Consider the following 26,245-nt stretch of genomic DNA (forward strand, 5'->3'; position numbering starts at 1 on the left):
CATACTGTATGTTTAGAATTTACTTACAGATTTAGCAAGCATTGGTTCTGGCAACTAACTTGTTTTTTTTTTTTATACCAAATAGTTGGGAAAGAGCTTTAGAACCATGAGCATGTTGCAGTTTGTGCAAATGAGATACACTGTCCAGACTGAAGGACTGAATGACTGACCAGTGGGGCTGCGCTCTACTCTGGCCAGCTTAGCTGCTATTGGTTAGGAGTGACGAGTGCCCACTCCTCAGGGGACATATCGGACTCCCCTGCACCTCTAGAGGCGCTTCACAATTGAAGGACACCTCTCATCCACCAATAACTGACGGATACCCACTGATACACACTGCTAAAATTACAAACTACTCAGACGTTTGTCACATGATCAGGATTCTCCCCAACTTCAATGCACTCTATCTCCTCCCTTTCTCTTTCCCTCTCCCTTTCCCGCTCCCTCTCCCTTTCCCGCTCTTTCCGCTTGGCCCGTTTCTTTTTCTTGTGTCTCTTTTTCGATGGCGGGAAGAAGGTCAGGAAGACCGGCAGGATGACGAAGCAGTGCAGCACAGTGCAGCCCGCAGTGAGGAGGGAGCACTTGAACAGTGTGTAGGTCAGATTGGAAGGCACAAACACCAGGGGCATGATCCCAATCACAAAGCAGGATGTGTTCTGCAGGATGGCAGCCCCGTGCTCCTCCAGTGCCAACTTGATGCACTGCGTCCTAGTGTGCTCGGTGGCCAGCACAAAAGTGTACAGGTGTGGTGCACAGTGATCCATGGCGAAGTTGAGGGTATAAATAAGGCACAGGATTGAGATGCTGTCCATGCCAACGTTCCAGAGGGTCATCAAACCCAGGACGCCCAGCTCTACAGATGTTACTGTGAGGATGAGCCAGAAGTTTCCTAAGGGGTTGATGACCAAGAAGAAAGTGAGGATGAGAATAGTGAGTACGCTGAAGCCTGAGGTCAGGATGGGCGAGATGACGGAGGAGCTGTAGCGGTCCATGAACACAAACGTAGGATTGAAGGCAATGAACTTGATGCTATTGATTAGCATCAACGGACGAAGCTTTTCCAGAAGTTCCACCACCTCCTCGCGCTTCTTCTCAGTTGTTCGCGCCACCAAGTACATCCGTGAGGCAATAATATCGTACTCGTCCGTCTCTCGGTTCTTGGAGAATATGATGTCCTCAGTGAAGTGCTGGTACTCCGGGCTGCGAAGGAAGGAGCCTTTAAGGATGGTGATGAAGTCACTCTTGGTTGACGCACTCACATTCACCACCCGCAGGTAGTGGAAAAAGTTGTCCATCCAGGAGATCTTGTTGAAGCCATGACTCAGAGTCTTCAGGTGCTCCTGCACTGTGGAGTTCCAGTACTCGATGGGCTCGTAAATGTAAAACCCAATCACAGGACTGTAGTTACTGAAGTATTTCTGCTGGGTCAGAGCATATGAAACACTCGGAGAGTTACTAGCCAGCAGGTTGACGATATTCGATCCATCGCTAATTTGTAAACATCCCATGAATGAGAAAGAGGCGTAGATGAGATAGAGAATGACCACAAAGGGTTTGACATAAGTGTTGGTAATCCACTCTGTGTAGTGCTCTCGCAGGAAGTGCTGGATGAAGTGATTCTGGTAGGGAACACTGTCATGGTGCGTGGACAGGTCATGGCCGTCACTCATCATAGTTTTAAACCATGTGGGCTGGCGGTCCAGATACTCCACTGAGGGGATTTTACAACAGAAAACACTGTGGTAGCGGTTCTGCTCCAGCTGTCCGGCAAACACCAGACAGGAGCCATAGAAAGAGAAAACGTAGAAGTAATTAACCAGTATGGCGACACACATGCTCTGGCAGAAAATTTTCACAGACTCGATGTTGGTAAAAGGACTAGCTCCCATGCCAAAAGTGATGATGTAGAGTGAGCTGGTCATGGTGTAGCACACCATGACGTCAGCAAAAGCGTCTGCCACGCGCTCCTTGAAGGGGAGATTTTCCCTTGTTCTCCTCCAGCCTGCCAGCAGCTCAAACACTCCTTTGGTTCCATGGCCTAGAAGAAAAGAGAGAGAGATGTCTTAACACTGTGTACATCAAAAATGACAGTGTGGAAAAATGTTTTATTTGCATGATAAGATCATTTTAAGGAAGTGAAATGGTCCATGTGCCAGAAGCATTTCTGATTTTTTTTGTAGCACCGCCCATGCTTGTCCCGGTATGTCCGATGGACGGCTATGGCACAGAGGAGGAGGAGGGGTGGAGGAGCGACCAAAGACTGCATTTCCGTCTTTCTAACAATAGGGATGGACACCCCAACTTTCTGGTAATATGCTGCTCCCTCTTTGTTTGAAGTAGCCTACAGATTGAAACAGCTACCCAGTTCCCACACATAGCCCCTTTAAATGTATGCTTTGTTGTAGATGTCAAAGCAGGAAGAACAATTTTGTGAAGTTAACTATGACTCCTGAGGTGCATTTCAGTAGAAGTCATCCAGCTCCTGACTTTAAAAACACAGGCAGCACATATAGTCTTATTATCTAGCTCGGCTGGTTAGTGGTGACAACATGCTTTTTCCACACCCTGTGGTACTAGCATGATATTAAAGTGCAATGTTGTATTACAGAGTATATGACAACACACAGCTGTGATGGCAGGTGTGGTTCAAGAGGCTAATAACTTTCAGCTCATAGATGCTGAAATATTTTTCCCCCTTTGAAAATCTCGAGCTGAATATTGCTTACTTTAAAATTCTGTTACATGTGCTACGACCAATGAGCAGAAGCTGAAGTTTGCAAAAACTGATTAAACTGAATAATTAATAAATTCTGTATGAATTCTGCAACCACAGTGCTGTCTTAGCCCCTATGGTGCTGTGTTTTGGCCCCCAACAGCAACGACTAATTTTTTTTAATATGCTGCAACTCTGATCCATGCCCCTGACTGACTTCTTCTGCATAGCTTCTGCAGCCAAGGCTCATGGATTTTATACGAGAACTGAAACAGATGGTATTGTTTCATTGTCAAGGAGCCTGTATTTCATTTTTTTCATTTGGTTTTGGAATATGAAGGATATACATATATATATGTAAAAAAAGAAAGATTTGAAGCAGAAATTTACAGTGGGGGAAAGTACTTCTGGGGAGTGAGTGAGGGAATGTGTTCAGAAAGAATTTCTTAACACTGGAATTAATTTAATTCACCGGCATGTACATATTTCAGTCACAGTGAACAATGGATTTGGCCCATCTGTATGTTTCTCTGCTAACATCAGCTTTAATATATTCCTTTCAGATCTAGCAGGTGGACAGGGAAGTAAGGGGGATTTCTGCCCTTGACAGTATTAAAAATTTCCCCTTGTTTGACACAGAGGGAAAAAAAAAAGTTAATTAACTATAAAGGATTAGGCCTATGTAATGAGTCAGCTAGCTGGCTCTTCCTGCTTTTAGTTTTATTAAGCTGTGCTGCAAGTCAATTAGTTAGTGTCAGTTGGTTTAAAGGGTGTGGAGAGAGAGGAAATTCACACCCCTGGTTTTTCCAACGTTACACCAAGGACACCCGCATGCGTTTCCCTTCACCAGCTACCAAATAGGATGTTAAGTAGCGAGTCATTTTCTAGACATGATTGGAAAAGCTTGGGGATTCATTACAATGATTGATTGCTGGCAGGTGGAGGTGGATAATAACAATGAGCCCATCTGGTAAAGTGTTCCGGGTTAGTATCAGTACTAACACCACTGAAGAAGGATTCTGACAAAGATGCTTTGACCAATGTAGTAACTAGCACTTATTATGTTAAAATCTTATAATCAGAGGTAAGCAGTAAATCCTCACATTTAGAAACTAGAACCATCCAATCATTGTCATTTGTCCTTGAAAACAACAATTTATTAATTTTAAACTACTGATTTATTTTTTGCCAATGGAGCAGCCAATCATACATGTTCTGCAGTTATTCAGTTTAAATATTCAGAATTTAAACTGAATAATTGCAATTTACAGTGAAGAATAAAATAGGTTATACAGAATAAGGACATATCTGATCTGACACAAACACTGTATATGATGATGATGAGTAATGATGTAAACTGGGACGATTTCACAAATAATAAGAGTAATAAAAAGAATAAATACTACTCAAATTATTAATAATAATGCAATTTAAAATCAGGCTAGATGACCACAGAATATCTGATGGGTTAGCATAATCAAATCACTTTCATTTTAACCTGCATAATTATCACTAACTCTGAAATGTGTGCAAATAGAAATAAAGTAACACCTACATTTTCAAAGAACTGACAGTTGGGTCTAATTTGGCATTTAGCAAACTGTTCTGGTCTAAGTGCTGCATGGCTAAAAGTAGATGACAAAGATAATATCAGTCTGCTAATATAGAACCTATTTGGAGTCACATAGGGACATATCTGACCTGATGCCTGCTCAAAATGCTGTTTCATAACAAAGTAAAATGACAAGGTTTTAAAATACATTTCACAAATACACACAATAACAGAATGAACACTTTCCTGCTCACTCTAGTTCTTAAAACCTTAGGGAAGACTTTACATACAAACTCAGTAACGGAGTTTACAAATGAAGGGAAACCAGGAAAGCCTGCTCAGTGTGGACGGTGCAGGAGCCTTAATCAGTGAGAAAGTGACAAAGCAGGAGGGGGAGCAGCACATGGCTGGAAGCATGGACTGAAGCTCAATGCTAATCATCTTTGGAGGAAGCCAGCAGTTCTCTCATTGTCTGAACACTGAAAGATGCAAAAACTGAACGTCCCCATTTTTACTGGGACCTCTCTGTCAGGAAATACAAATGGATGATGGGGGGGGGGGCGCTGGGGTAACACAGCAACTGAGGCTGACAGACAGACTGTAGTCCCATTGGCTATGGTTATTGCTTTGATGAAACTAAACTAGTGTCCTCTAAACAACGGAGCATAAACACACATATGCACGCACACACACACAGTATGACTACCATCTTTATAGCCACAACTATGAGTCTGCAGGGAAGACCAGACTCTCATTTGTTGTTGCTCTCGTCATCTTCACCCACACACAGACACCCACACACACACAAACACAAACACACTCTGGAACAAACACGCACACACTGAGACGGCAAATGAACAAGTCTGCATCTTTTCACCTCCCCTTTTCCTCTATGTATGAGACTGCAGGTGGTGTAACACACTTCTTGGCAGCTGCAGTGAAGAACTTCCAACACTTGGTCCACAAAATATCCGTGAACAGCTGACTACAATGACATGATGATAATATCAACCTGCTACGAGTAATGTCAGCCTGGAAAACATCTAAAAACTGTTCTAACTGTTCTATTATTCCACTTCAGTTCTTCATGTGCCATCTTTAGTTCAGTTTTCAATACAGCAGACAACACTATTTTAATCAACTGTCTAAAAAGCTCTGTTGGCATCAGTGTTGTGGCTCTAGATTCAGCTGTTTCTTGTCCAACAGTTCCTCTGTTTTGGTTGGAAATTCCGCCTCCTTGAATGCTGCGAGTGCTAGTTTCACCTTTTATTCAAACCACATAAACACATCAAGTATTTAGCCATCAAATACATATCTAAGACCTTTTGGCATGTCTTCGTTATCAAACTATTCAAGGACATTAAAAAGTCAGCAAATCATCTGACAGAATCTTTCAGCAACAGTTGCTGTGTCAACTGGGAAAATAAGTTGGCAAGACAATGGTTGCCATTCAGAAACTACAATGAACCACTGAAATGAACCACCAAACACAAAGGTTTGACAGATACAGCAACAAAAGCTTAAGGCAAAAGCTTGAGATTAAGTGCTGAATGTCCATTTGAATGACTATAAATCAAAGACCCTTTTAATTACTCCTTCCCCTGGTCCCAGTACCTGCACTATTAATATTATCTAATGTCTAGTCTGGGTCATGCATGCTTTTATCTCCTCCAGGCTTGACTATTGTTATGTACTTTATTGGAGTCGCACCGGGCACTTATGCTCATGACCTCAGGATTTCTGAGATTCGGGCTATGGCCCTGCTTGTCTCTTTCAATATTTTGCTCATTTTCACCTACAACACTGATGAATTTTTTCACCAAGACAGCAGCTGCTGTCTTGCACAACTCAGAGACTCTATACATCCTCTACAACCTTTGACTGAGTCACCTGTTCGCCTTCTGTTTAACGGGGACTCGCCTGTGATGTCTGCCAGCCACTGCCGCAGCGTGTCAGGAAGCAGGGATGGATAAAGAGAGGAAGAAAGATGAGAAGCTGTAGCTCAGCCTGGAAAGATGAAGAGGCAAGAGATTTTATATCTAAAGCTTCTCCAAGATGCAGGTACAGGCCTGAATGGATTGTAAGAGGGCAGTTTGTCACCAGCTGTCCTGTAGACGATTTTCTGCCCAAATGAGAGTCTCACAGCCTGACCACAGCGATGCTATAATAGAGGCCCTGGCTGCTTTTGCCCTCCCCTCCTCCCCTGGCCCACACCAAAAAGCCACTGAGTCATTAAACTAAGCTGCTGCTCTAAAACTTCTGTGGCTCTTAGGCTCCAAAGGCACATCCATCATGTGGCGAGAGAGCACATCAGCCGCTCCGACCCACCGATTGGATTCTTCCAATCAGGATGACTGTTAACCACGCCGGGTTATCACACAGGTGGTGATGACAGAGGAGCCAATGTCGCAAGGAGGAGGTCCCGCGGCAGAAGAGTGATCCAAACTCAATAAAAACAGATGAAGGGAATGAAAGTGAGAATGAACACAGGGGAACCCAAAAGCAATCTCCACAAATCAATATATGAGCGATAACACTCCATAGAAACCTCAGTCTCTCTTTTTTTTTTTTTTTACAACCATAAAGGAAATTTCTACAAATTTATCTCTTAATTTCAAGCGCACATTTCTTCTGTGCTACCTACACTTGCTGGCCTGGTTAACTGCAGCTGTTAGCTCGTACACTGTTTGCTGGAGGTGAGCTTCACCCTGCTGCAGGGGCTCACATCCAGGAGTAATGACTACTGAAAGACACTATCATTACCCGGACTGCAGGATGAGACTAACAAACTGTGCTCAGGCAAAGAATCAGACTGCAATTAACAAAAACTAACAAGTTCAGGGACTTGTTTCTCACCGGCTTCAAATTAGCCTTAAAGATCCTGAAAACCTAGAAGAAAGACTTTTTTTTTTGGCCAAAGTTTGGTTATTTCACACAATAACCAGATATTTTAACACAGAACTTCCATGCTGCTGGGTTTAAATGATTGTGCACCAAGTAGAGTCACTGCAGACAGAATGAAACCCTATAAAAACTGAAATCTGCATCACAAGCAAAACTTTTATACAGTTCCTCTGCTTTTAAAAAAAAAAAAAAAACACATTTAATAATGCACACATTAATGTATGCACACACTCACCCACATACACTCACACTGTCCCCCCATGCAGTTCACTAGCGATATTATCCTGGATTTTGAGTAGGAGTCTGGCAGGGTTTGAAACAGATTTTCTGGAATTGCCTCCAGGTGTGAAACAGCAAATTTGGTGATTTGCATTTTTAAGTCCCTCTCCTTCTGCAAGAAAACCTCCAAAGTATGCTACTGCTGCTTTTCTGCTAAATATATTTATGTTTTTAACATATATATATGTCATTATTCCTGCTTTCTTCAGCGCTCTCCAGCAGTATGGTTTTATTGTTGTGACAATCTAATAAAATAGCTTCTCTGTCTGTTGAAGAGGTGCAGTGTTCAGACTTTTATTGTTTTCAGGTGAGTGAGCTCCCTGCATTTGTGTGTATGCGCATCTTAATTTATTTATAGAACCTTTCTTTCTCTTTGTGTCTGCCTGCAAATACATAACCCACAAACCGGTCCCCGTCAGTCATATTACAGCACACTAAAACAGCACTAAAAGCATGATCAGGTTTGAGTTACAGGACAGCTAAACAACCCAAGCTGTTTATCAAGCCATGGCATTACTTTGGATGTTGTTACACTTCAGACTGAAAAAAAAAAAAAAAAGAACCCATCTGTATTAAACTACTGATGCCACTATAGGGATGGGACGGGAATTGGATATTATTATGAATATATATTATTACAAATATTATAATAATAATATTATTATTATTATTATTATTATAATAATATCAAATTTCTGTGTGTCTCTGAGTGTGAACACAGGCAGTAGCCTGAGAGTTAGCTGTAGCAACAGTCTGTCGTCATCTAAAATGGATGAAATGAGAGAAAATTTGTACAGCATTCGTTTTCATTTAGGTTTTCTTGGTGTAAAAGTAAAAAATCTGCTAACCCTGCCTGTGTGGCGCTAACGTTATTATGACATAGGATATTTGCCCTCAGTAACGGACGTGCTGCTCTGTCAGGAGTGTAGAGAATTTCCTTGTGGTGCTGGGTGGGAGAGACTGGTTACTGCAGCACACGCAGCTCAGACAGGCGTGTGTCCAAAAGTTAGTGTGTTTGAAATAAGGTGCTCCCACGTATGGAGAAACACTGGATTACAACAAGCACTGTCGTCATCATCATCAAGTCTCCAGCAGAGTAGATGCATGAATTTGATGTCATTGTTTAGCAGTGTGCAGCTGTCAGAGAAACATCGATAAAAAGAGCTGATAGAGCTGAGAAATCCTGATGGTTTGGACACTTTGGAACAGATTCTCAGTTCTGTCTATACACAATCAGATCTCTGTGTTTTCCTTTGACTCTGGCAGAAAGGTCTGTTACATAAGATGCTGAGAGTTAATTAATTCACTGGAGATGCTAAACTTTTATAATACATTCCAGTGTCTGTTTTTCTTTTTGCTGTATAGCATTTTGTTGGGAGTTTTGCTGTTTGGGGCTTTGACTGAGTTCTGTAAAGAGAAAGTGAGGAATGGAAAATTAGTTTGGGGTGTATATGTGTAAGAATTTACTGGATGCAGTTCTGCCTTCAGATGTTACCGTCAGTGTGCAGATGTCAAAACCAGACAGAGCGCAGGGAACACACACACGCAGCCACCAAACAAATCAAATGCCTTTTTGATTCTAAATTTTCCTCAAGTGATTAATAGTTTACATAACTGTCACAGAAAACCCACAGCTATCAGCACCACTCTGAAAAAAAAAAAAACCTAAGAGGAAAACATCGCTGTCACAATCTCATCTTTGATGTGAAATGACTTCACAAGCAATTAGTGACACGCTGCGCACAAAAATACCACAACAGACCAAAATAGACACTCAGGAAGGATGGTGCACAGTTAACAGAAGTCAGACCTTTCTGCTGTCGATCCATTAAACATTCAAGACCACCCGACTCTTTGATGCCACACTTAGCACTGTCCTTTCAAAACCCCACTTCCTGCTGAATGTTCCATTAAAAATAGATTAGCCCCCCAACACACCTGCTCATTGGCTCTCATCAGTAAGAGTGGCTCTCATCCCGGTCAATATTCACACACACACACACACACACACACACACACACACACACACACACAAATGGCAAATCTAATGAGAGGGTGAAATGTAGGTGGGAGTGTGGCTTGTTCTAATTAATCTTTGTTGTCTCTGGCTGGGTTTTCACCTGTGTCTGTGGGTTGGTTTGTTTGTCAGCATGATTACGCAAAAAGCACAATTACGCAAACTGTACTAAACCTATTTGCACTGAACTTGGTGGAGAGATGGGATATGAGCCAGGGAAGACAGATCCTGATCATTTACTATGAATTTCAGTTTTATTCTCCAATGTCTGGTGTATGTTTTCTGGCACAGGCCTTGGTGGAGGTCTGCACTCTGTCCTTCTGGTTCATTTTGGGCACAATCAAAATTACTGGACTGGAATTTAAATAATGTTAGCATGAGCAGGGTTTCTTATTGGTTTTCTCAACGTCGACCTGCTGGTATGGTTATATTGAGTAGAGCATGCTGTGTGTGTGTGTGTCAGTCAGCCATCTCCTGACCAGCGAACTCTAACAGTAATGTGAAGATCAATACTTTCTGACATAATAAGAAAAAGACACACATGATACATGTATAAATATATATACGCACACACACACACACACACACACTCTCTCTCTCTCGCTACTCAATATAACCACACCAGCAGGTCGATGTTGAGAAAACCAATGAGAAACACTGCTCATGCTAACATTTAAATTCCAACCATAGCATACAGTATTAAAGTTTCATTATTCTAATCTATTAATGTTCCAGCATGCAGTAAAATGTGACAGAATTTTAATCAACACAGGTGTCAGATCAGATCCCTCACAGGATAACACATGATGTTAATCCATCAGCTGTATAGTTTTTCATTGATGCCATGGGGGGAATGGACACAATAGATGAGACCACTGTGGCTGACCACGCTCATGTTCAGGCTTTGAAAGAGAAACGATGATAGACAAAGATTTATCTGAGAATCTATTGCAAAGAATCCAGTTTTCAGTTGAGGGTTTGATTCCAACTTTAAAATTTAGTCTGTAGCTTTAGGGTTAAATTTGTCTGTGGAGTTTCAAACCATCCAACTTTAACTGCAGATCAGATTTACTGTTTTTGAAAAACGCATCGTGTGGCAGTAGGGAATACAAATGACTTGCCTGTCATGTAAAGGGCTGACAAATGAGGCTGTAAAGCAGATCATCAGGTGTGTCTCTGCTTGGTTGTGTAGCTGCTGTTGGAGTCAGTGCCTGAGCATCAGTTCGTTTAAACACATCTGCTGAGAATTCGTGTTCGTTCGAATTCGGCTTTTTTTTTAAGATCCAGAAGTTAGAAATAGAGTGCTGTCAAAATAAACTACTGAAGCCTTGGTGTGAACAGCTGTACCTGACTTTTGTTTCCGTGGGGAAAAAAAGAAGATTATTTTATTCTAGTTGAAAACACAAATATAATGCTGCAAAATGCAATCCACGTTACAACTCAGATCTGGTTTGGAGAGTAATATTTTGGAGAACAAGCAGCTTTGTGTTGATAATAAAAGGATATTAATGTAGCAGGAAAACAACACTTTAAATTGAAATTTGTTTTTGCTGAAAACTGGGGCACCACCTTCTACTGAAGGAGACTTGCCTACCACTTTAGAGATTTTTTTACTGCGACACAAACAATAATTAAAACAGAAGAAAAGAAGTCTTGAGTGATTCCAGCTAGTGCCATCCCATCCATCTTTCCCTCAGTCCTGACCAGTTTTCCAGCCCCCTGCCGATGAAAAGCATCTCCACAGCATGAAGCCTCTCACCACCAGGCTTCACTGCGTGCACGGTGCTCTCGGGGTGATGGGAAGTGCTGGGTTTTCACCACACATAGCGATTCCCATTATGTCAAAAAGTTTAGTCTCATCTGACCAGAGAATCCTCTTCAGTGAAACCCGCATGCTGTTTGGGAAAAATCCAAACATGTTTTTATTTTTTATTTTTATTTTTAAGCAGTGGTATTTTTTTTCTGGCCACTTTTCCATAAAGCTCCTACTCTGTGAAGTGTACGGCTTAAAGAGGTGCTTTTGCTGAATCTCTGCTCTCCTTGCCTGCTCTGTGAGGTTTGGTGGACCGCCTGTTCTTGTCAGGGTATTCAAAGTTTGTGATTTCTTTTTAATAGCCCAACCCTGATCTATACTTATCTAGGACTTTGTCTCTGACCTGTTTGAAGACAAGTGAAATGTCTCGACAGTTATTAGATGGATTACTGTAAAATATGTAACAGACATTCATGCTCCCCTCAGGCCAAATTGTAATAATTTTTTTGATCCTTTGAACCTTTGTTATCAGCATCAGGTCAAATTTGTAATCTGTTCAAGACATTTAACAAAAACAAAAACAACCCTTTGATATCTGGCAGTGTGCAGCACTTGAGGCTGGATTTGCCTTGTTGTAGCCAAATACATACAAAACATACATGCTGCACATAGAGGACATGCAATGGAGGATTTTCAGATAAACAGAATTACGTTTCCTCTTTTCAGCAAACATTAAAACCTCCTGTGTTGGAAGAATGTAACAATCACAAACTGTGTTGTTTGATTTAATTAAACTGTGACTTTTTCTACCAAACACCGAAGTTTTACCTGCTGGAAACACAGTGCTCTTATGTGATAAATACAACAAAGTGCCAGTTTCACAGTCATCAATTAAAGATCCTGTGATACAGGCTAGTGAACATTGGTTACACAGTTTTGGATTGAGAAGGGAAGGGATGAGTGGAAAGGCTAAATAAAAGCAGTACATGATACTGGAAATGAGGCCAGGAATAATTCTAGCTCCCAGAATAAAATCTGTCTTCCTGTTGCCCACAGCAACATTAAAATTCTGGTGGAAACATCAGGGATATTGTAATGACTTGCTCCTCCAGAAATACTGCATTTTACCATTTGGGACCATATCATCTTGGAGCTGCATTAATTAATGTATGGACCTGCTTTATTATTCCTCCCTGCATTCCTTAATAACGACCCTGAAGCCGTCATACCTCCATCATCCCAGAGCCACTCACAGCAATAACATCCACAGATCGATCATCAGTCATCCAGTGCTACTTATTGAAAGAGGATGGGAATTCCCAGAAGGCCTTTCACCGTCAGAAGTGATGGCCAAGGCGCATAACTAGCTGTGAAAGTCGAGTGTCACTATCTATCTTGCCCTCACAGGATAAAAAAAAAAAAAAAAAAAATGTACCAGTCCGTGAAAACATCAGTGTCCAGAAAGAGAAAACTCTAAACAGCTTGTAAATCATGCAGTAACACTGACAGGAACATCACAGCTTCAGACTGATGTGGCAGAACACAGAGAGCAGGCACGAGGAGAGAACGTCACATGAAAACACTGAACATAATCACCCTTCCTGCTATAACAGTAAGTCAACCTGCTACATTACTAACTACACTAACCAATTTCCAGGTGCATTAAACATGTTGGTATGTGCAAAGAAAAATGGTTTTTTTTTTTTTTTTTTTTTTTTTTTTAGAAAACGATTCCTTTCCTTAATAAAAGAGAGGACGAGTGCTATAAATCATCATTAAGTACATTATATTTGGTATAATTTATGGAGGGCCTCGAGCCAAAGCAGTCCTGGGGACGGAGAAGATGAACAACTAACATCCAAAATGGATCACAGCTAAAATGCAGAGCTGTTAAATAGAACCAGAAAGTTTTTGAAGCATTTCCTGCTCAGTTTATTTTATTTACTTTGTAAAACCTGGGGTCTATTTTTTTTGTGACAGAAAATTTAATTGTTGGCTCTAGAGCTAGACAGATAAATCTGCTCTCTGATACAGAGAACAGTATTAGCTTACAGTATAAATATCAGTATTGGTGTATGTACTGACTAGTAAATAACAAGAAATTGCAGTACAGAAATGCCCAGACAATTTAGAAACTCCATTAACATGACATAGTTTTTCCACCAGTGGTAAATTTATTTTCCAGCTGTAAAATCGACCCACTCAGAGAAAAAACAAAGGAATTTCTCCTCACAATATTCTCATGAATTTGCAATTTGTTAATGCAGTCTCTGTTTATAGACAGCTCAAGCGCTGCCAAAGTATTGACAGTATAGCCATTAGCTTTAACTAGCTAGCAATGTACACACTACCATCTTAGGTGGTGATGTCCCTTTGCAGTGCACGTCCATACAACATTACCCAAATACTGCTGTGACCACACATGGGATGTTAAGTGTAAAAGTACGAATGTTTGTGATCGATCATGGTGGAAGGTGTTTAAAACAATTTATATTCTTATTCTATCAAACTATGACAGAGGTGAATAAAATGGGAGTACAGCTCTGCACCATGCAGCACCATCCTGTCCCAGTAGGATGTACAGTAACAGTGTACAACACAGTTTAGGAAGGTCAGGTTGATCCGGGCCACTTCCTCTGTAATGTCACAGCATGTATGTTTCATGAGTCCTGCTCTGCTTTCTTTCCTCTCCTCCTCTCCCGGCCTGTTTTTACACTTCTAACAGCCATCACATATCCAGGGAGAGAACGAAGTGACAAGCTCAGCTCAGCAGTAATTGGCCAGCTCGCAGATGACACGGCAGATAGACACAGGGGAGACAGACAGGAGGAGATGCTGCTCCATATTAAACGAAGGTCCGCCGACACATGGAGGTACCTGCCCCATGCAGGCTTTCTTCCTCTACACGATTCAAAGGCCAGAGATGACATTATGTGGATTGTTCAGAGGGAATAATGGATTAGTTTTACTACAAAGTGAGAGGAAGCTCTGATGAAAGAGATAAAGGGAAACCATGACACAGCTTTACATTTAACAAACCAGATTCATCTACAGAGGGAAGGAAATTCACTCTTGTACACGTGGACGCTGTCAAACATTGTCACAGTGCTGCAAATAATAATCCAGTTAGATTTATGTGAAGTTCTATGGTTATGTGCTGGGTATACAAGTGTACATCAAATGTTGGGTCAAACATTTTAAATAAAAATGCTTTTGTTTTTCTGTTTTAGTCACCACCATTAAAAACTTCCCAGCAGCAGGATGCTGTAACCACTGTACCTCCACTACCACTGCGCCTGACCACACATAACACTTGGCATTTATGTCAGAGTTTAATTTCCATCCCATCAGACAGAAACTTTTCCGGCTTTAAATGCCAAGAGACATACACCATTTGGGTGGTTAGCTTTTACTTATAAGTGGCTTTCATCCGGCCACTTTACCACTCAGGCCTGATAGATGGAGAGCTTTAGGGATGGATGGAAATTTGGGTTGTTCTACACCTTTTCTACTTCACAGTGATGGAGCTCCACTTTTTTTTTTTTTTGGTGAGCTATGGTTCTGAATTTGCTCTCATGGAGCTCTATGAACTTGGTTACCAACATGCCTTAAACAGAGTGTTGTAGCAAAGACCATATAATATGTTTTTATTAGGATATTGATAGTAAAAAAGAATATTTTAATGATACACTCTTACTCACTTATATTCTTATAGTGCCCAATGGCACAATAATGGAGGAGGTTAAGTACCTTGCCAAGTGGAGCTCTAAAAACAGCCTTGCACTGTTCACTGATCATATTGTGGTTATGAAGGTACATCAGAGTCTGTAATTCTCATACAAAAGAGAATCCTAAAAAAAAGTTGTCTTGTAGTATGGTTGAGTTTCTGTAACAGTTCTGCTGTTGACCTGACGGCTGTGCAGCAGGTTTTAAAACTGCCCAGACAAGTCCAACAATTCATTACGTCCAGCTCAAATCCAATCTGAGGACATTAGCAGAGACTCTGCCCAGCCTGGCAGCAAAGCAGGCCTTAGTCATTTCTGGAGCCACTGCATGGAGTGGCAGGATTTTAGAATAGAATGACAACACATGACTGACTTTAACATTTGCAAGTAATTCATTTAACATTAATGCACCTTTGTGTAGCATTCTGAATGTCTGGATTTTTTGTGGTAACATTTCAAAGAAACATTGGAAAACAACAACGCACAACATTAATGACCGTCAATATAATCTCAAGGATTCTATGATAACATAACAATTCCACACACAGGGGTTTTATACAGCTCACTGGGACCTCAAGTGTTACTGTAGTCTCCACAGAGGAGATGAAGGGAACACGAACCAACTAAGAAGCCATGGGACTATGTTCAGATAAGGTAATTAGGTGTATAGTGGATATATCGCCCCCATGAATGAATCATGGGACTGTGCAGAGTCTGTGTACCTCTGCTTCAGCAAAGACGTTTGTTAGCATGTGGCTGACAGACACCAGCAGCTTCAGGCTAACTCATTAGCTCAAAATAACACAGCAGAGTCGAAAATATAAAATATTCTTCCAAAAACTGGGCCACAATCCAGTCGACTGACTTCATGCTATCGTATGCAGATCTGTGTAGCTGTACTGCTCTTACATATCTGCTGAGCTGTGACGTTGACATTGGGACACATTTTTGAGAGTCAGCTTCCATGTCTGCCTCAAAATGGTGAAACTGAACGTGACGCCACATGTGGAAGAGCATTTAAGCTAGGTCAAGTTTAAGAACAATAAAAGCATATACAAAAGCTAGTTTTTACAAAATACACATTTATGAGCATATGATGAATCACTGTTTTGTATTTATGAGCTTGTACAGTATCCAAGGGAAAAATTAACAGCAACCAATGAGAAACTGAGCTGTGGTGGGAGGAGAATCAGTGCCGAGCCGCACAGGGGTCTCACTAAGCGACCAGCTAATGATATTAGGGCCACTTTATGATGATCTCTTGGAACTGGTGTTATTAAAAATGCTGACTGAGAACACACTAGAAGGTGGATGAGTGAAAAGCCAGCCATCATAAAAAAAAAAAAAGGAGACATGACAAAACGGGTGACTGCATATTTTCGCAGACTCTCGAGGAAGATATTCATCATGTCACTCTCTGTTGTTTGCTTGAAACGTGCCACAAATAGTTGAGTAACAAAAGAAGAAGAAAAAAGGAGAGATAGGGAGAGAAGTTCAATCCTTGGCTCCTTTCCCGTTTCTGCACAGTGCGTGTGAAGGTTCGATTGTTGGGTTTGGAAAGTTTCAAAAATGGTCTGACACAGATACCCTTCATCTGGCATCTGACAGGTGTGTGGAGGTGTGTGGGTGGTGGGGCTTTCCAAACCTTGAAAGAAGTGCATAGCCCCGCTTAACGTGTGCTGTAAGCTCTGCTATGACACCAGACTAGGCATCACCAAAACAGGTACTGATCTCCTAATGCTTACAGCACAAACTAATGTAGAATTACTTAGAAAGGATCAGCTTTCTTGGTTAGTCATATCTCGTACTGACAGACATATGACACAACCACATTTTTCTGTTTCAGATGTAACAGTCCTGCCTCCTCACCTGCACACAGCTCACCTAAGCACGGAAGCTAGCACTGCTAGCTCCAGACATCACTGGGCATGGAGGAAAAACATTTTTCTAGCCCCTCTCATTATTTTTCTAAGAAGTTTCTTAATACAAGCCTTCAAAGTCAAATTTACCAAACTCTCTTTGCAAGTATGGTATAAATCGCTAATTTAACCCTGATAAATGCAACCTGTTCATGAGGAGCTGCGAATACATGAGATTTCATCGTTAGCATAATCTATGTCCCAAAATGTTCCATAAAAACAACAACAATAATAATAATGATAAATCTGATAACCTACATTTGTAGGAATGTTTCTTTCACAAAGTGTTGCCAAATAGGTATGAGCTAAGTGGCCCATGCTTAATCAATCACAGAGATATTAGACAGGATAATATTATAGCCTACAAAACTTAGCAACTGACAAGCGCCCAGACTCACTACTGTCTACTACCACAAGGTGCACTGTGGGCATACTGCCCTATATGATTATATATATAATTATAAGAAACCAAATCAGAATTTCAATCATTTGCATAATTCCCATTTAACCTTAAGCTCAAATTCAGTAAGGAATTCAACCTACAAGTTGCTCTTGAAATGAATTTCCAAAGAAAGCTTTAAATAGTGATGAGTTCTCAACAGGGGGCGCCGCACTGACAGATTGGGTATCAGTATCCATTTCAGTTCTCAGTGTCTGCCCTGATGTGGCGTTGATATAGTGATAGGGGTGTGCCTCAGTTAGGACCTCCCAAGAGGAGGGTGGACATCTGCTGCCTCTGAGGTCCTGTCACATGAAATTACAGACTTAATCAAGACTCTCCATCTCCTTCGCCCTTCTCCACCTCCTCCATCTGTATGTGACTCTCTCTCTGTCTTCCCCTCTCCTCTACCTCTTCCCTCCGTCTGTCTGTCCCCTGCCTCTCTCTCTACACCCTCCCTTTTTCTTTCCTGTATATCACACATTATTTTTCCCTGCGCTCTTTTTCTCCTTGACTTTACTTTTTAGCCTCTCTCAGCAACCCACCCCCCTCTCCTCTCCTCTCCTCTCCTCTCCTCCCCTGCCTCTAGGTCACAAGGAGCTGATCCAGCCTCCTGCTTCTGAGTCTTACTTAAACTTCACTTATGTCCTCCGGCCTGCAGCAGAGCTGTACCAAAGCCCCAGGGATCCAGTGACCTTAGGAGTGCACTGGGAGGAAATGCAACATATACTGTAGAGTAAATGGACAAAGTATAACTGAAGATGTAAAGAGACGAAGAAAAGAGAAAAGGGGAAGAGTCAGAGGGAGAGAAACAGAGTCTGAGGTACGAGTGTACAGGAAAAACAGATATATCCCAGTGACCAACCAATACAACATTACATGTATTCATGTGATCTTGTATTGGTTATTACTAATATATTGCAAATATTCTGATCTCTTATTTGTTGGCCAATTTATCCTTTATTTCAAAACATATGGGAAAAATAAGACAATTAAGTTGTTTTAGCTTTTCAAAGTCAAAATCAATTATTAATTTAAAAATCAACTAAAATTTGTGCCTCTAAACAATATTTGAACCTAATGTCTTTATCAGTATCAGCACAGAAAGGAAGTTAATGTTCAATATAGTACTTAATCATCTTTTCATATCAAGAATTCATTACTCATGTTCACAGAGAAGTGGCAAAGCGTTAGTGTGAATTTTCCGTATTTAAAACTAAAATGTCATCTGAACCACAGCCATTCCTTACTGTACAAAAAGTCATGTCCCCTGAAAACCATCTTTTCCTTTCTTTAACATCACAGTTGTACCATGATCGACTCGAATGCATGAATTTTGATAATTCAGCTTTGCTCATTCTGCATTTACTGTGAGCCATCCTGCCATATTTGCTGCCCACACTGCAAATAAATCCTTTCTTAACAACCAGTTTCTGCAAACAATGCGTTACAGTATATCATGGTTGTGTGACACCACTGAAATGTGAATTTGCAAAATTATGCAAATGAATATGCAGATTTCAAACATTAAATAAATTTATTCCAATGTGTCTTCATAATGAATTCCAGCATTTTAATTTCCACTGTGATATTTGATAGTTTTGGTTCTCATCGGTTGATATGCACTGTAATAATATCAGTAAATCCATACTGAAGATAATGTCACATGATGCTCTGTGAAATAATGAAAAAAAAAAACCCACACAACACCTGAGGAACTGTGTCCTCAACGCAAAAATCACAGACTAAAACATGCAAAATTGCCAAGCAAAAAATGTGCCGCAGAAGTGCAACTGCAGAGACACACAGGGAAACACACACATGCCACTCTCTGTGTTTCGTAACAACAACAACAATGAAGTGCCGGCATTCCCTCCGAGGAAAAGCCACAATTCCGCTAATCCCTTCTCCAATCAACCCACAGTGTGTGTCAAACCCTGATAAGCCCCTTAACTAACCACTGCACACACACACACAGATACAAAACACAGTCAGGCTTTGTCATGACCCACACTCCCACTCACCCATGGCAAAGAATGGGATCCCCAGCAGCGTAGAGTTGAACTTCCCATCTGATATAAAGAAGATCCCCGCGGCCGTCACGTTGGCAATGCAGATGGTCAGCACGCCCAGGAGGCCCAGGAACGGCTTCCCCCTCAGGCAGTCTCTCATGGAGCTGGAGATGGTGGCTGCTAGAAGCACCAGCACCAGGCTGACCAGCACCTCCCCCTTGGCCAGCACGCCCGTCTGGTGGAAGTCCCGCCACAGGCTGAAGGAGGTGAGCGACTGGATGTGGAGCTGGTCGGGCGCGTGGGGCGCCTCGGCCGTGGACAGCCGGCTGACCAGGGCGCAGAACTCATTCTCCCAGCGCTCAGCGATGGCATCCTGCATCACAGGTCCATGGTTGCGGAGGTAGTAGGTGATCTGGACAGCGCGGGCGAACTTGACCTGCTGGTCTCGGCTGTTGGGCGAGAAGGACACGCCGCCCAGCTGGTGGCCGATGAAGGACACGCGGCCATTCTGCAGAGGATTTAGAGTTAGAGAGGAGTTAGAGCCAGTTATCTGGCATCAACTCTGATGAAAGAACAATTTTTCGTAAAACTCACATCATTGTAGCTGTTTTTAAGGCCCATGGCCACAACCCCATCACTTAAATATAGTTATATTGTCCTTGACAGTAGACAGCAAACACTTTCTTTGACATCAGTGATTGGGAAACAGCCAGCTGTATGTGTCCAGAACCTTCCAGTCCACAGAGAGCAGTGCTGCAGTAGTTTCCTGCCTTATTTGCTCCAGTGTTGATTCACTATTTAACCTGAACTCTGATTATAGCTGTGGACATAGCAGGTTATATATTGTCAAGATTAATGTGGAGCTCCACAGTAAATTAATTTCATTATACAGTGAATGCAAAACATCACAGTGTCAAAAGTTTGGAGGTAATGGAAGTGTGCAATAAGAACTGTGCAGGGCAGTGAAGGGTTCAATAAGACAGCTGGGACAGTAAGTGCGGGTGGCATTAGTCTGTCAGGAACAAATCAGGGTATAATAAGGTACGAAGTTATTGTTGGCACAACCTTCTTCATGTTTAACCTAAAAGTGTTGCCTGGATGAATACAGTATCTATACAGGAATCACAAACGTACAATAGTTTATAAATTCTTATAGTTTATAAGAATTTAGGTACACTTAGCTACTACTAGTCACCCACAGGCCTCTGGAGAGATGTTTTAAAGGAGTACTACTGGCTGCATGCTATGTTTGTCAGTTAGCTCCACCCGGGTAAGAGGTGAAAGCAAATACACCCAAAACCACATTCGGGTGCCACACACATAAAAATGCAGCACATTTCCTTAATTTTGTTATGATTAATGCAATCACGCACATATATCAAAGCTATATTCATCAGGTTCAATGGTGCAATATAATATACATTATTATAAAACACTGACACAATAAATATTTCCCAAGCCCATTTAATTAGGAATATAAGACACACACACACAATCAACACTGTGATGTGAATGTGAACCGCTACATGACACTGTTTTGTTATTCTAACAATGTCAACTTTAATTTGCGGCTTATTGTAGATATGATTTATCTTGTTATGAACACAATAATCCAGCACAGTCAAACAACCACAATATGCTGTTTCACAGCGGGGAGCTTGATATAAATCTTACGCTTCTAGATAAATAAATCCCTGTGACTGTTTGCTTCAAATTCTGGGAGCAGCGAGACGAAAGATGGATGCGTTATTGTGCTCTGCCATTATTTGGGCAGCAGAATAAACCGGTCATGGCGGTAACTGCATCTTCAAGTCACATAATTAATCCCGTCCATAAGTCAACAGCCAGATTTCCTGTCAAACTTTATAGCTGACTACCTCCAATACATCATCTACAGTGTCCACTGCATACTAGCATATGAAGCAATATGTGCACGTTAACTCTGGGCTACATTATTACTCTCAAAACAATCCGACTCAGTGCTTCAGATCTGTCATTTCATGGCAGTATACAAGTGTGTTTATGTAATGTAATCACTCAGTAATTGCTGAGGGAACTCAGAAAGCATTAGCTCTCATTGCACTTGTGTAATTGCACAAAGCTGAAATCCATCTACCACACCGACTTTCCAACTTAACTAAAGCATTTCAAATAAATCTCCACATTCCCAACACACTGATTTATAAACTTTTTCATCCCACACTGAGCTGTTCCATGCTTAGACTGTGCACAGTGCAGACACACACACACACATACCTGTAACCAGCTGTAACATAACGAGACATTATCAGGACACTAACTTCTGTATCTGCAACAAAATGTTTGCTCAATTCAACTTTTGAAAACGCCGTCGTGCGCGAGAGAAAGAATGACAGAGTGAGAGTAGGTGGAGACGGGGGAACCACACAAAAGCAAGTATGTGTGTATGTGTGATGTCTGTGAGAAGATGAGTGATATGTGAAAACGGGGGATGTGACATCTCTCCAGCTTTGCGACAAAAGATGGACGTGACTGGTGGGAGAGGTGCTTCCTGGTTTTTCCGACAAACTTAAACAAAGGAACTGTGGCTCATGGACGTCATTAGCGTCATAGAATGTCAGTGGGCAAGTCAGTTAAGTTTTGACCTGATGACGACGCTAATTCTCAGTAATCCTTTCAATATACTGTTGTATTCATGTTAATATCCTGATACTGATTTCAACAATATTGCTTCTATACATCTGTTTGTGTATCTCATGCTGAAAATGCTATTGACTGCTTTTTATTGCCCGAGCACCAAAACACGGCCTGGGGCAAACCAGTTATTGACACATGTATACCTAACCTCGTCAGCCAATTCCTGTGCCTCGTCCTCTCTCCCATCCTCCAATCACATCAGCTCTGCTGCAGCGTCTAAAGTGCCACAGTAGCTCCTTCTGCACATCAGCTGTTTTCCTGCTGCCTCACCGCTGCCGCTCTCACCTCCAGTTTTATGATTTATTAAAGAGAATGGGGTGTAAATCAAACACTGACCTTAGCTTGACATTGTCATGCAGCATACAACCCAAACTGCTCAATAACTTAATTCAATCCAGCACTCAATTTCACTGTCCTCTCATGAATGTAACAAGAAGCTTGATCTTGTCTAACACAATTTTATTAGTGTTAGGATAAATGTAACGCAGAAATGACACACCTGTGTGTCTTTTTTATACAAATCAATTTTGACCACCAGAGCCTTCAACTATGGAAGCCCAGAGCAGCCAAAGTTGCTATTTTTTGCTCCTTAATACCACAAGATAACAACTGAATAAGCTCATTATCACGAGATATCAGACTCTTTTCTCTAGATAATGGGCTTTGACAGTAAGTACCACAACATTTGATTAAGACAAATCACAAGCTTGAGTCCAATCATGTAATTAAAAAGAAAACATTTTTGCTGTAGATTTATACTTTAAGTTTGTTATCTCAAGATTCATTTCATAATATCATATGAAACGTTAAATATTATCACTCTCTGTGATATAACTATCATTAACTTTTTAATTATTCTTTGTGATTCAGAGAGGTGTGTTGTTGTCAACATGAACACAATAATGCAGTAATTATATACAGCCGAATTCCCAGTTAAGCTGTCCTCCTTTACATATTTTTCTGTTTCTGTTGGCAGACAATGGAACGAGTATGAAATAGTTACGGAAACTCGGCCCAGAGTCTTGGCGTTTCCTGATGTGGAAATATTATATCACTTATATTTTAGAGTAAGGACGGTTCATAAACTTTAACCTTATTATCCCAAGATCATGAGATTATTAAGATGTGATCTTATGATAACAAGAGCGAAAACAATATGCACAACCATGGCCGCTCTGAGCTTCCGTATTCACCTCTGGAACTATAGAGCTGGAAAACAGTCCTTTCTATTTGTATGATCTAAGACAGGGGTGTCAAACTGTTCCACAAAGGGCCGGTGTGGCTGCAGGTTTTTGTTCCAACCAATCAAGAGCACACAGTTTGACCAATCAGCTTTCTGAAGACTGAGATCAGTTGATTAAATGAGTCAAGTCTGGTGTGCTGCTGCTTGGTTGGAACAAAAACCTGCAGCCACACCGGCCCTTTGTGGAACAGGTTTGACACCTCTGATCTAAGACCAACTGTGCCCGACTGTCAGTTAGAGGAGAATTCAAATATTTGGGCCCCATTGTTTATCAGCAGATAATCACATACACGCGTTGCCATACGTCCAATCTGTTGCTGTAACACTTTTGGCACTTCAACTAGCAATCAGCAAACCCTAATTAACCACTGGCCGCTGGAACTGTAATGTGCTTGCCAGTGGTATGAATGCGAGATGAAGCCACAGCCAAAGAACTCGAACATCTCACATTTTCTGTTTCAATCCTTATATTTCTCCTTGATATGTTAATTTCGTTTCTTCATTTAGCCCCGTTTTCTATAACTTTCTTATAGTTTTCTTTCATGTGTTTTTATTCTTCTAACACCTGACAGCTTAAAAAGATCACACAACTGAAAATACAGCAGATGTAAATGCCCTGAGAAAGGGGATGTTTAAGAGAAAGATAAGCGGACGCGCTTTCCTCTGCTCACACGTGTAATCGTTTAGACATTTAAACACAAACGCCAAACAGTACAGCACAGCATTGCTAATACTTGGCTAACATTAAACCTCGCGCTACGTCGCGGTTAGCATCCCGGTTAGCATCTCTTTTACCACATTTTAGCCTTGCACTCAACGGCAAACACAAACATTCAATGACCGAAACGCTTTCACAGCCAGGGGTACACATTAACGGAACACGTTCATTCATAAGTGAGACTTTATAAAGCATTCATACCTGAAAAGGGGGATGTTTGAGAGAAAGATAAGCGGACACGCTCTTTCCTTTGCTCACAGGTGTGATGCTTTGGGATGGGACGATACACCCGCTCACCAAGCTCTGCAGCTCTACACTCCCCCTGCTGGAGACCCCCGACTACTACTTCTTACCGCTCGAGGAAATTATTTTAACCAGAGAAATAAAGAAAAGATAATACTGTGCTTCAACATAATGTAACTGGCATAAACATAAAAATGTGAGACATGGCTTTACAGAACTGTCAATAAATCAGAATATGAACATAAGACTGAACCTCACTTGCATTACAAATGCACACTATTTCATCCTTCACAGAGACAGAGCAAAACAAAGAATATATATTTTAAGCATTTTCTCCTGGGAACAGAGCTAAAGTTCAGCTCAGCAAAAAGCAGGACTTTTTTTTACGAAGAGCACGTCTGTAAAACAAGCACAGAAATAAACCCTGGTTGTGACATCAAAGAGCAGGATGAGGGATAAGAAGTCAGGCAAATGAATTAGCCCAGACAGCTCGTCAGACAGGCAGACGGAGAATAAGGATTCAAGAACATGGAGAGTGCAGAAAGCCTGATACACAGTGAGAAGAGCCAGGGAGGAAAGAGGTCACATCAACCTTCAAGAGAGAAATACTGTCCTTCACGTTGCACAGAAGTTAATAATAATACGTGTGTGTATATGCGTGCATGTTTTTCATTTTTTTACATGAGGACACAAGTCCCTGATGAGAAAATTACAAAGTTTGACACACTGTTGGTCAGTGGCATTGCTTGACAATGTACTGATGTTCAATCACGTTTCGGAAATATCTGTTTTTAACCAATCATATGGCAAATCATATATCGCAAAAGTCATATCGCAAAGTAGGCACAGCAGGGTTAACTGCGTAAGATGAAAATGCAGCGCATGCTCATGTTTTGGTATCAAAAGAAGGATGGCTGGAATGGAGATTCACACTCCTGAGGAAACTTTTTAGTGTCAGGATGGAAAGAAACAGCTTAACAGTCACAAAAACCCACAAAGTAAAGAGCTGCTGTGAAGAGAGAGGTAACATAAAATGTCAGTGATATGGTGAACCAAGGTCCTGCTTTGGCCACGCAGTGAATGAAACGGTCCTCAAGACTAGGCTACTTAGAGTCAGACACAAAAAGACTGATACAAAACCTGAAATAAGTGATTTTTTTTTATTATTTTAGGCAGCAGCAGAAAAAGTTTCAAATACAGCTTTGACATATCATAACCTTTTAAGTTGTCAGTTGCATATTTATAGAGGGTTTTAGAGTTCGTTGAAACATGTACCTGCTGCAGCCAAAAAACAGAATTAAGACAATGGTGAACCAAAACTGTAAATTTACAGAAGGGGACAGTTAAACAAAGCTCAGTGAAGCCAAGCAGAGCATTATCAGGTGATGATTCTCTGTCTCTGAGAGAAAATTGGTCTAACTCCCATGTCTGGGATATGAAGTAGCCAAGTTACGAAATACAAAATTAACGCCTTGTTTGCCATATAACCGCACTGCCATCTAGTGATGATGAAGAGTTGGGTTCCTGTAATCTTTGTGATCCTGAGGATTGTACAAGTGGACAGGCCCATCCTAAACAAGTGGAAGAAGATATATTTTCTTAACTTTACATTAGCCCAGGCCTGTTACACCCACGGTACAGACGTTCTTTAGCAACAGACGATGACTGGATGATGAAAAATCTAACTGATGTTCTACAGACCTTTTCTGTTAAGACAAGCTTATGAATTAACAGTGCAGTCCATCACGCTCTCCCTTGTTAAAAGTCAAACTAGCTCACCCAGCAGTCAATCTCTCTCCCTGCAATCAACTTAAACAAACAAGAATACAGCCAGATCATCAAAGCAGGATGGTATTTCCTTAAATAGAATTAAAATGTCAGTCCCCAGCAAAAAATAAACATGATAGACAGGATAATAAGGTTCATTTTTGCACAATTAGAGAAATACACCCATGTGTGATGCTTGTAATAAATAAATAAATCTCTGCATTAAAAATATTTTTAGAAAAAGATTTTAAAAGTGTCATAATCCAACAGACATGCTAGCTGCCG

At 41.2% G+C, this 26,245-nt stretch overlaps 1 protein-coding gene across 1 annotated transcript in view; it reads right to left on the bottom strand.

Moving 5' to 3' along the window:
- Positions 1-356: 356 nt before the first annotated feature.
- Positions 357-26,245, bottom strand: part of ptchd4 (patched domain containing 4) — a 29,356-nt gene continuing 3,467 nt past the window's right edge. Inside the window, exons 2-3 of the mRNA XM_041064773.1 lie at positions 19,326-19,821; positions 357-2,038 (exon numbers count right to left, since the gene is read on the bottom strand). Of these exons, the coding sequence (XP_040920707.1) occupies positions 357-2,038; positions 19,326-19,821 (2,178 nt within the window). The remainder of the gene's footprint in view (positions 2,039-19,325; positions 19,822-26,245) is intronic.

This window comes from Toxotes jaculatrix, chromosome 19, assembly GCF_017976425.1.
Source record: "Toxotes jaculatrix isolate fToxJac2 chromosome 19, fToxJac2.pri, whole genome shotgun sequence".
Taxonomy (NCBI): domain Eukaryota; kingdom Metazoa; phylum Chordata; class Actinopteri; family Toxotidae; genus Toxotes; species Toxotes jaculatrix.